We start from the raw sequence: 12,131 nt of genomic DNA, 5'->3' as shown, positions 1-12,131 counted from the left end.
GGCCTCTCCCGTTGCAGAGCACAGGCTCCGGACGCGCAGGCTCAGCGGCCATGGCTCATGGGCCCAGCCGTTCCGCGGCATGTGGGATCTTCCCGGACCGGGGCACGAACCCGTGTCCCCTGCATCGTCAGGCAGACTCCCAGCCACTGCACCACCAGGGAAGCCCTATGATTCCTTTTAACATCAGTCCTTTTTTTGTACTACTTGTCTGCTGATTAGGAAAATGCATAGTGGTCAATAGCCACGTGAGCTGTTAAATGGATTTATAACGTAGGAATCCATCCTAAGCACTCCTATCTAGAAATACAAAGGCTGCACACATACAGAAGACGGTACTCATTCCATCTACGCCTCACACTTGATGTTCAAACAGATTTGCAAGCTTCTTGCGCCCCGAGTAGTCCTGGGCACAGAGACTGGAGATCCCCACTTTGATTTGCTTATTTTAGAATCACCATGTTCTTACTAGGTGACTGCTTATGGGGGTTTCTGTTTGTTTTACTGCTCTCTCCACTGTTCCTTTTTTTTAAATTATCACAAACTAATAAATCTCACGAGCACTGGTGGGTACACGAGTTTGTTTTCAGTTTTTGTTGTTCACTGCTTTTTTTTTGTTTTTTAATTATTCTGTGTCTAATCCCATGAGCCCAGACTCTTACAGATTGCTAGTAGGAATTGGGGAGGTAATTGTTCAAAATTCGCCTAGAGACACACTCAACCCTACCCACTGCTTCTGTTTTAACAGAAAACGTCCAAAGGCAGCAAATACTACAGCTGGGAAAAGTAAAAGGAGGCGGAACAGAGACATAAAAAGACTGAGAGATACCTCAAACGAGCGGCAGAATCCTCCTGGGAATCTCGAAGCCTTGCACACTGATCACCAAGATCTACCTGAGGTCAGGTCACTACGGTCCCAGCTCCCACGGCCAATGTCACTTAGGCTTCACTCTGTCATTGAGCTCTAACTTCCTACTGTGTGTTGCTCTTGAAGCATTTCCTACACATAGGACTGAGAGGTGAGGATGGAGGAGGTCATCCTTTGGGGGCAGGCACCCAGCTGCTGCCTGCCAGTCCCCAACTTCTGGAGATCAGCTCTACCCTGTTACTGTCAACAATTTTCCATTCCTGGAAATCCAAACTACACCCCCACAGGTGGCCACGGATTGTGACCAATGGTGAGAGGCATGCTGCTTTAGCGTGCTCCCTAAAATACTTACAACTAGGTTTCGTGTTGTGGCCTTTACCATCTTTTCCCTAATTTACCCACTTTTTAAGCTTAAGAAGAGAGAAATGTGACCTACTCTTCGTTAGTAAGGGAAACATTAACTTCTAGGAAAATCTGCTTACTTCTCTGGCAAGTCACAGAGGTCGTTTAACCATCTCCAAGTGTTAGCTGTAAAGTGAGGGGATTGGCTTGGACGTGGCTGAGGCTGCTTCCAGCTTTGTGCTGCCGGTACCGATAAACTAAGCTCTTCCTTGATGGTGGCTCCGGGCCTGCAGAGCAATCTTAGAGCAGCACATGGGAAGCAATGACTGCTTCCAAAGGTCTAGCAGCTTTGAGTTTTTCTCTTAAAATCTCTCACCTGGATATCTCTGCATGTTGCTCACAGTATTCCAGAACAAAATCCAGGCCCTCCCTTAGCAGAACCTTGAATTTAGTCAGTGTCTCAGATGCTTAAGCCTCATTTTCGCAAAGACAAAATTGGGGGGAGGGGGGATCTTCATAAATTACATAGGTGACCAGAAGCGTTCGGATTCCCCCATTTTTGTTATCCCCCATTTCATTTATCAGCTCAATGAACTCTAAGTGATCAGAAGACCTCTAATGCCCATACAAATAGTTCTACCTTTTAAATCTACTCAATATTCTGTAATATCCTGTATGGGAAAAGAATCCGCAAAAGAATAGATATATGTATATGTATAACTGAGTCACTCTGCGGTACACCTGAAACTAACACAACACTGTAAATCAACTACACTCCAATACAAGATTAAAAAATAAATAAAATAAAATCTAAGTTCCCATTTATTTATATATATTTAAATATATAACATATATTCTAAATATTTAATGAGCCATCTAGCTCTCTGCTTGGAATCTGTAGCAGCTTTACGAACCAGTGGCAACAGAGCAATATCCCGGTACCTTTTTACACTAAGAATTTTAAGGCCCGGCAAATCCCAAGTTGTGTACAGGTTTCATTACAGCAAACTTAACTTTAGAAAACTAGTAGTTACCAAACTTCTGAAGAGTAGGTGATCCTGGTGGGGATGTATTTCCACTAGGATACAAGTAGAGATAGTTTCTGTTCACTCCTGCGTTAAAATCAAACGGGGACTGGTAGTCCTCGTAAAAATCCATCTCTCTACTGTCCATTCCAGATGAATGCAGAACGCATAGTTCTATCACCGTCTGCTATTCCTCGGTTGAGCGCTGCTCTGCCCGTATTCCCTTGGATCACTGCACTGGGCAACCTCGCGAAAAAAATCAAGCCCAGGTTTCTGAGAGCTTGGCTTCCTGGCCCAGGTGCAGCCGTCACGCCCTTGGGACAAGAGGGCTGTTTAATAAATGACTTCTCCCCAGCAACCTGAGGAAAGGCTCTAGTCACCACCCGCTGTTCATTTCAGCCAACAACCAACAACCTGGACAGGAAACCAAGCTTGCTGGAGCTTTCTTCAGTAAACAAAGGAGGACCTGGTGCCGCAACATGGCCCCGATGTACAAACAGTTCAAGCAAATGTCAGACACTGGCAGACTGACAAGAAACCACAATTTATTATTTTTTTAAATCACTCACTCAGCTGACCACAACTACACCAGGGCAGACTTAATCTTCTAGGACAAGGAAGGATTACCAGCCGGTAATCTCCCGCAAATGCCATCTGGGGGCTACTTTTTTTCCACCCTGGATTAGAGTGGAGTCCTGAGAGCCAAGCTTCCTGGTTAAGCGACCGGCTTTCTGTGTGTGGCTTGGTAGAGAAATAAAGCTCCATTTCCAAGATGACTTTATCTAAAGCAACGTCTGGCTTTAGTGTAACAAAAATGTCAGTCTGACTTGTCTTCCTTTCCTTTCTTTTCCTTCCCTTCCCTTCCCTTTTCTGCAAAGATGGTGTTTCCGTTTCAAGAGAAGAAAAGCCCTGCAGGTGAAGCGCCCAGGTCCCCCTGCCCCTTCCTTGTTAACCAAGGTCAGGCCTGCAGGGGTGGCAATAGCCTGGGCGCGAACTCGACCTGCACAGCAACCGTCCTGGTTGGCTTATAAAACAAAACTTCTAAGTCACCAGATCCACTTCCCAGCCTCTTCACAGACCCTTTCTGAGCTAACCCTGGCCTTTGCCAGAGTGACAGCATTTACGGTTCCTGCTGCTTTCACCCACGTGGCTCAGCTCATATTAAAGAGGTGAAAATAAAAGCAACCCCTCCCGTAGGCGGGAGATGGTCTGTTACTGCATAACAAAAAAAAAAGGCCGTGTTCTACCTTTTCAAATCCACCTGATAAAACGGGAACTCAATATACTGTCCCTGGATTGGAAGCAAATATGAAACAAAATATTTTAAGCATGAAAAAAAAACAATCTGTGGCTAGTGTATAAAATATATATGCACCAAGACTGAGTCTATATTCATCTTAAGAGTTATCTTCTATTTTTTTTTCTGTTAGTCTCATGTTGTACTCTATTTTTGGCAAGTCTATCTAAGTTTTTAAATAGTTGTAACAACAACAAAAAAAATCAACCTGTGTTTTTCTCCTAAGAGATACCAAAATTTGGGCAACTATAAATGCTGCTTATTCTATATTTAGAAATAGAATAAATGGTTTCTTATTATTGGAAAAAATGAGTTGGCTGGTTTTTTGAAATCCATAGTATCTCTTACCGAGATAGGGCAGGCATCACAGTTACGTTCTTGGACTAGATGTGGTTAATGGGGCCCCTCACCCTTTCAACACTCTACACGTGGTCACCAAATCACTGGTGGAAAAAAACATTTCTCCATTCTCATGCTTCCTCCTTGAGCCACAAGTGTTAGAAAGTGTTACAGGCTGATTGTTTGTGTCTCTTCACAATGCATATGTTGAATCCCTAACCCCCAATATGATGGTATTAGGAGATGATTAGGTTTAGATGAGGCCAAGAGAATTGGGCCCCTGATGGGATTAGTGTCTTCCCAAAAAAAGAAGGAGAGCTAACTCGAGCTCTCTCTCCACCACACGAGGACGCAAGATGAGAGCCATCTGCCAACAGGAAAAGGGCTCTCACCAGGATCAAATCAACCAACCTTGAACTTCCCAGCCTCCAGAACTGTGAGAAACAAATGTCTGTTGTTATAAGCCTCCCAATTCTGTGGTAACTTATTACAGCAGCCGGAACTAAGATAAAAGATATTAGCACCGACACAGGTAACAGAGCAAGCCGCAGCCACCTCCAAGCTCCTCAGAACCCTCAAAATTCCCATGTCCTTGATCTTTGGTGTGGACCCCCATGCTACACACTCTGCCTGAAATGCTGCCTTTTTTCTGCCTGCTAAGCTCATTCGTCTTTCAAGACTCAGGCAGAAACGCCATCTCTTCTCGGAAGCCCTGCCTTCTCCAGCTCTCCCTTCCTCCAGCAGCACACAGGATGTGATGTGTCCACCTGCCAGTCCCTCTGGGCCCGGACAGCCTTCCCTCCAGGGCAGGGGCTGCATTCTGGACTGCTGTCCTCGCTCTAATCCACGTGGAGTGAAGAAAGGAAATAACAGCTTATGCAGACACTGCATGCCTTATTTATAAACATGAGCATTCAGAATTTAAGTGATGTCTCAAATTTTTACTCTACTTGCTTAGGTATAATCTTAGGACCGTTATGTAAAATCTGTCTCTTTGAACCAGCTGTATTTCTCCAGTCAGGTCGCAGTCAATACATTCTAGCACGTGAGGAAAATAAGAACAGCGAACCAGGGGTGGGAAAAGCATGGGATATGTTAATGGAATGGCAAAAAAATTCAGTAGGCTCAAGATTCACAAACTAAGTAGAAGGGAGCCGTAAGATATAAAAAATGGAAGTGTAGCTTAGGGACAGACCATTAAAGACCTTGAGTGACAAATTTTTATACTTAATATAATGTGCAAAAAAAGCCACAGAAGGTGTTTGAGCCAGGGGGAAACAGGATAAAATGTTTTATAAAGATGACTCTGGAAACAGTGTATAGGATGCACTGTAGACAGAAAGAGGCTAAAAGAGGGGGGACTCACCGGGAGGATCCCACATGCCGTGGAGCAGCTGGGCCCATGTGCCACAACTGCTGGAGCTCGTGCGCCTAGAGCCTGTGCTCCGCGGCAGGAGAGGCCACCACAATGAGAAGCCCGTGCGCAGCAACGGAGACCCAATGCAGCCAAAAATTAATTAATTAATTATTAAAAAAAAAAAGAGGGGGGACTCAGAGTCTACTGCCACAGTCCAGGCAAGAGGAATCACCTCCACGTTTTCCACCTCTATACTGAAGCACCACCAAGAGCTCTTCATCCAACGTGTACACATAATATGCCTTTTTCATCCTTTCCCTCTTTTCGTTCGTCACTGACCGCACCGACTGCGGACCTACCTGAAGCACTCCAGTACGGACCAGCGCCCCACAGTGTGGCAGACATCTCCTGCTTGTCTCTTTAGCACCCTCTTTTCCTTGAAGAATCCCGCTTCACCTTCTCCACAGGGTTCCCGGGGGAGAGTCTTCCGTGGTTCCCGCCTCTGCCCCTGGGCACAGGCATGGGCTAGCGCTTCAGATCTGGCCCATGCAGATACCCCATCCCCGTGCTCACAGGGACTAGTCTAAGGGTAGATATCTGACCCCCAAAAGCACCAACTACAGGCCTTCCCTGATGTTTACTCAATGAGTAATGGGAGAAAGTGACTCTTCCCATATGTCCAGCTGGGGGAGCTGAGAGCTCTTTCTGTCCCCATGCCAACAGGCAAGAGAACCAGTGCAGAAACTGGGAAGGGACAGAGGGAGAATCGGTGACAGCAAAGGGACAGAGCAAGAGCATCTGAGTCCCTAGATCCAGCTGCCCTGGGGTTCCCAGTTATTAAACAGAGAAATTTCGATTCTGCTTCACCTACGGTTGGAGTTGGAGTCTATCAGTTCAATAGAAAGAATCCTACAATATCTACTTTCCAACCATCTCACACTATTACCCCACCACGTTTCAGCCAAACCTGATTTTCCTATTGCTTGAATACATCCTAAACTTGGCCTAGGCAATTTTCTCGAACTAGTCTCTTTTCCCTATATTTTTACCTGTCAAATTCCTATCCACTTATCAAGTTCAACTTAATAAGTCACATATGAATGGTCTGTATACAAGGAATGTCTACTTTAGTGCTATATAAAATGGAAAAAATAAAGAATACAAATGCTTCCTAAAAGTGGATTATTTAAATGCTAAATAGAACATTCACGTAATAGAAAACTATGCAAACGTGAACATGATGACGTAGAAATGTATATATTTACAGGGAAAGATATTCTTGATATCAGTAAACAAAGCAGGTTCCAAAACTGTTTGCACTGCATGATCCATAATTGTGTGATAATTGGAGAGACCAATCAACCAAACGAGAAAGTGGGCAGAGAAGAAATCCCAGAAAAGTGTGTATGCACTGCAGTGCCAGCAGAGGGCACCCATGGGCAGCTCAGAAGTTAATATTCCAGCCAGTAAAGTATACACCACAGAGCAATAACCCACTGGATGACTCCTGTTAGTGCAAATGGAAACGGAGTTAAGTACTAATGACTACAAAGAATATTAAGTTTCTACCTGCCCGTTAACACATCATTCAAATATGTCTAGGCAGGTTCTCCCTAATTTTGAAAGAGTTCAAGAGATAGTCTATGGAAAAGCTATATATAACACACAAAAATTTACTTGGAGGGAGCTTGCAGGGCACACAGACAGACGATGCAATTGCCCCACAGGAGTGCCAGGCCACAGATATCAGATCCTGTGAACGTGTCATAATGACACAGCAGCCAGCTGGCCAAATACAGGACAATTTGATCACCAACATAATTAAGGATAGCAGTGGATTATAAACCATTAAAAATAGGAGTCCAAGAGTCCATATCCGATGGATAATTGCATGTGTCAATTTGACTGGATCATGAGGTACCCAGATATTTGATTAAACATTATTGTAGTTGCATCCGTGAAGGTGTTTGTGGACAAGATTAACACTTTAATCGGTAAACTGAGTAAAGCAGACTGCCCTCCCCAAAGTGGATGTGCTTCATCCAATCTGTTGAAGGCTTGAACAGAAGAGTCACTCTCTATGCCTGACTGTCTTCGAGCTGAGATATCAGTCTTCTGTGTCTGGACTTGGACTTGTAATGAAATTTACACCGTCATCTTTCCCGATTCTCAGGCCTTCAGACTCAAACTAGAAGTAGAGGAGTGTCCCCCTTATTAGTAAAGAATACGTTTCAAGACCCCCAATGGGGGCAGAAACCATGGGAAATTTTCCTATACATACATACCTATGATAAGGTTTAATTTATAAATTAGGCACAAGAAGAGACTAACAATAATTAATAATAGAATGATTATAAAAATATACTAATAAAAGTTATGTGAATGTGGTCTCTTTCTCAAAATACCTTATTATACAAATTTAATGCCTTTCCCACCTTAACTAAGGCTTTATCATGCACTGTGGCTGTTAACTTTCGCAGTCTGAGATGCAACAGCAAAACTAGCACAAATTTCTTTTTCCTTCTTCACAATTTCACAAATAGAAGATTCATTCTTACCGTAGATCTTGTCATCCCCAGCATACAATATTTTTCTTTCCTTAATTAGTTGAGAACTTTCATCTTTTCACTTAAAGGAAGCACTTAAAGGCTTCTCTCTGGCATACCCAAATTGCCAGCATCACTACTCTTTGTGCTTTGGGGCCTTTATTAAGTAAAACAAGGGTTACTTGAACACAAGCTCTGTGATACCGTGACAGTCAGTCTGATAACTGAGCTGGCTACCAAGTGACTAGCGGGCAGGATACACTGAACAAAAGGCTGATTCACGTCAAAGGAGGGGAGGAGTGAGACAGCACAAGTTTTTACCACACTACTCAGACCGGTGAACAATTTAAAACTTATGAATTGTTTATTTCTGGAATTTTTCATTTAATGTTTTATAATTGCAGGTAACTGAAAGCACAGAAAGTGAAACCACAGATAAGGGGGAATTACTGTATATCATCAACCTTCCTGGGTTTCCAGCTGTCACTGCTTGGGACTCCTCTGCTTCATAATTGTGAGGCAATTCTTTACAATAAGTCTCTTATTTATAGATACAGATGCAGATATATAGATATAGATATAGATATCCTACTGGCCTATTTCTCTGAAGAACCCAGACTAACATGCCATACAAATAATAAGTAGATCAATAAAGAGGAAGAAAGAAGCCTCTTAGAGAAAAACACTGCATCCACCATCACCACAGAGACTCAGGCAAGAATCAGGAAGAAAGTTTTATAAGTGGGATATATACGTGGTCTTTTGGGGCCTCCCCACAGATTAATTAGGTGTTGGGATGGAAAATACAGTAACAACACGGGGGAGAAACTGAACACTACCTTTACTGGATGATCAACATTGCTATCACTCGAGAGGCAGGTGGACGTGAATCTTCAAATGTGATACCCTGAATACTTATGAGGTATTCACGCTAAGAATGCAGAACCTGGATCTGATTGTGAGGAAACATCAGACAAATCCAAAATGAGAAAGGTTCTTTTTTTTTTTTTTTTAAAGAGGTAGAGGCTGCATTGTTCAAAAATGTTGATGTCATAAAAAGCTGTGAAAATGATCCACATTGAAGGAGACTAAAAAGACATAACAACTAGAAATGATACCTAATCCTAGACTGGGTCCTGAACCAAAGAGAAAAAAGAAATTCTATAAGGGACATTACTGGGTCAGTTTAAAAAAACTGGAATACAATGGCAGATGAGATAAAAGTATTGTATCAATATTGAATTTACTGAAGTTACAACTGTACTGTGGTTATGTAAGAGAATATCCCTCTCCTTACAAAGTACAAATGGAAGGATTTGGGGGCAAAGTGCTATGATGTACGCAACTTTCTCTCTAATGGTTCAGAAAATAAAATACTATGCGTGCGAGAATGATAGAGCAGATGGGGTACAATGTGAGCAGTGGGTGAATGATCTGGGTAGAGTATGGAGCTGTTGTCTTAGTATTCTTTTTTTGTTTGTTTTTTTTTTGCGGTACGCGGGCCTCTCACTGTTGTGGCCTCTCCCGTTGCGGAGCACAGGCTCCGGATGCGCAGGCTCAGCGGCCATGGCTCACGGGCCCAGCCGCTCCGCAGCATGTGGGATCTTCCCGGACCGGGGCGCGAACCCGTGTCCCCTGCATCGGCAGGCGGACTCTCAACCACTGCGCCACCAGGGAAGCCCGTTAGTATTCTTATTCTTGCAAACCTTCTGTAAGTTTGAAAAGGTTTTTTTAAAACTGACTGAGAAGAACTCCTCTTTATGGGGTTAAGTAGGCTTGAAGCAGCTGGAGCGGCAAGGAACAGGCTCTCTCTCCCAGCCATAATGGGGTGAAGTGTCACAAAGGGATAGGCATACAGACCCCTTCTGGTTCCTGGCCACTGCTGAGACCTGAAAGGATTTTCTCCACCTTCCCCTGAAGAAGCAGCTGACTGACCCTCCGCGGGAAAAGGAGTCTCACCATCATATCTTTGCTGGTCACATCCTGCCTGAGGAAAACCAGCAGGACCCTGTTCCATGATCAGCATGAGACAGTACAGAGGCCGAGGGGTTAAGAAACACCACCGCCATTTCCCCCCCAGTGCCACGTAAGGAAACCTTGACTCAAAAACAAAACAAAACAACATAGAAAACAAACTTATGGTTACCAAAGGAGATGGTCAGGGGAGATAAATGAGGAGTCTGGGATTAACATATACACACTACTATATATAAAATAGGTAAACAACAAGGACCTACTGTATAGCACAGGGAACTATACTTAATATCTTATAATAACCTAAAATGAAGAAGAATCTGAAAAAGAATATATATACATGTATAACTAAATCACTCTGCTGTACACCTGAAACCACACAACATTGTAAATTAACAATACCTCAATTTAAAAAAAAGTACCATGAACCAAGCACACAAAAAGGTACTTAGTTTCAAATATGAAATCCAATTTAAAATCACAAGGGTAGAGGCTCCATTATTTACACAATGTCTCAATTAATCCTCGAAAAACCCCTGTGAGGTAAGCGCTATGACTGTCCCCATTTTTCAGATGGAAACAAAGCAGAGACAGGGTCTGTAAACATCCACGCCCACGTAAAGCTGGGATTTGAAACCACGTTGTCTGTCTCCAAGACCTGTCTCCTTTCTGCACCAGGAGAAAGCTGGACTGCAGTTAAGAAGCAGGTGAGGAACCAGAACCTCACATACCAATCACCTGAGGATCTATTACAGTGCAGCATCTGCATCACTAACAAGCACCAGACGAGGGGAGGCTGCTGGCAGGGGACCACACGGAGTAACAAAGTGATGGAGGACCTTGAACAGCAGGCTATGGAGCACGAACGTGATTTTCATAACAACAGAACAACAATTACTTGTCAGCATTTACGTCATCCTTATGGCAACACGGGGTTGGTAAAGTTATCTCCAGTTTCCAGATTAGTAAGGGTAAGGAACTGAAGGACAGAGCCCAAAAGTCCCATAGCAGGAATCCTCACACTGCATCTAAGCAAGGGAGAGCTGTGTCAAGCTATTAGAAATGGGAGTGAGGTGGTCAGAGCTGTGTTTTAGAACAGGGGTCCCCAACCGCCAGGCCATGGACTAGTACCGGTCTGTGGCCTGTTAGGAACTGGGCCGCACAGCAGGAGGTGAGCGGCCGGCAAGTGAGCGAAGCTTCACCTGCATTTACAGCCGCTCCCCATTGCTCGCATTTCCTCCTGAACCATCTCCCCCATCACTAGCATTACCGCCTGAACCCTCCCTGCCCCCAACCCTGTCCGTGGAAAAACTGTGTTCTATGAAACCAGGCCCTAGTGCCAAAAAGGTTGGGGACCATTGTTTTATAAAGATCATTCCTGCCTCTATATGAACATGGATCACAGAGGGGAGATAGGAGATCAGTGAAACCATCAGCAGCACCAAGGCTGTTATGGACTGAACTGTGTCCCCCACAAAATTCATATGTTGAAGCCCTAATCCCCAATGTGACTGTATTTTGGATACAGGGCTTTAAGGAGGTAATTAAGGTTATATAAGGTCATAGGGTGGGGCCCTAATCCAATAGGAATGGTGTCCTTATAAGAAAAGACAAGACACCAGGGAAGCACATGCCCAGAGGAAAGGCCCTGTGAGGCCTTTGAGAAGGTGGCTGTCCACAAGCCCAGGAGAGAGTCCTCACCAGAAACCAACCCTGTTGGCACCTTGATTTTGGACTTCCAGCCTCTAGAACTGTAAGAAAATAAACTTCTGTTGTTTAAGCCACCCAATGGCAGCCAGAGCAAACTAATATAAAGAGTGTGATCCAGGGAGCAATAGTGGAAAGAGAAAGGCAAAGACATATTCCAAGATACCACGGAGGGAATCTTCAACAGACCCTGAAGTCCTACTGGATGACTGGGGTGCGGGGGAAATAAAGACCAAGCTCTACCTGTGATTCCCCAGCAGGAGCTGTGGAAGTCTGTGATGGCATCAATGAAGATGAAAGGAGGGAAGAGGAGTGGTGGAAGGAGGGAGAGAGGAGACTTTGAAGGACCAGAAAGTGGATTCCATTTGGGCAGGTTGGGTTTAAAATGCTCAGAAAATTCTGAATGTAAATGGCCAGCCAGTGGTTAGAAATTAAACTCTGGGGCTCAGGAAAAGGTTAGGGCCAAAGATATCAATGTGGGAAACCCCAAGACTGTCAAGGAAGAGCCCAAAGAGAAGACAGGTCCTATGAAAGGAAGAAAGAAAAAAGGCAGTGAACACCTGCAAGTAGGAAGCAGGCCAAGAAGCCTGCAAAGAGCAAGAACTGCCCTTTGATGGTGATGATGATGGTGCTGATGGTGATTATGGTAATGGTGGTGGTGGTGATGATGGTGATGGTG

General features: G+C 44.2%; 1 protein-coding gene across 2 annotated transcripts in view; it reads right to left on the bottom strand.

Moving 5' to 3' along the window:
- TPD52 (tumor protein D52) overlaps nt 1-12,131 on the bottom strand; it is a 119,277-nt gene that overhangs the window by 40,116 nt on the left and 67,030 nt on the right. The window contains exon 1 of one of the 2 annotated variants that reach the window (XM_029222572.1): nt 2,242-3,444. The exons of the other annotated variant lie outside the window; for it this stretch is intronic. Coding sequence (XP_029078405.1) covers nt 2,242-2,380 — 139 coding nt within the window. The 5' untranslated portion in view covers nt 2,381-3,444. Of the gene's footprint in view, nt 1-2,241; nt 3,445-12,131 lie in introns of those variants that run through there. 2 annotated transcript variants of the gene reach the window in all.

The sequence above is a fragment of the Monodon monoceros genome, unplaced genomic scaffold (genome assembly GCF_005190385.1).
Source record: "Monodon monoceros isolate NGI ecotype Baffin Bay Population unplaced genomic scaffold, NGI_Narwhal_1 Super_Scaffold_14, whole genome shotgun sequence".
Classification (NCBI taxonomy): Eukaryota; Metazoa; Chordata; class Mammalia; order Artiodactyla; family Monodontidae; genus Monodon; species Monodon monoceros.
The sequence above is the reverse complement of the archived record's forward strand: the minus strand, read 5'-3'. Positions and strand labels throughout refer to the sequence as shown.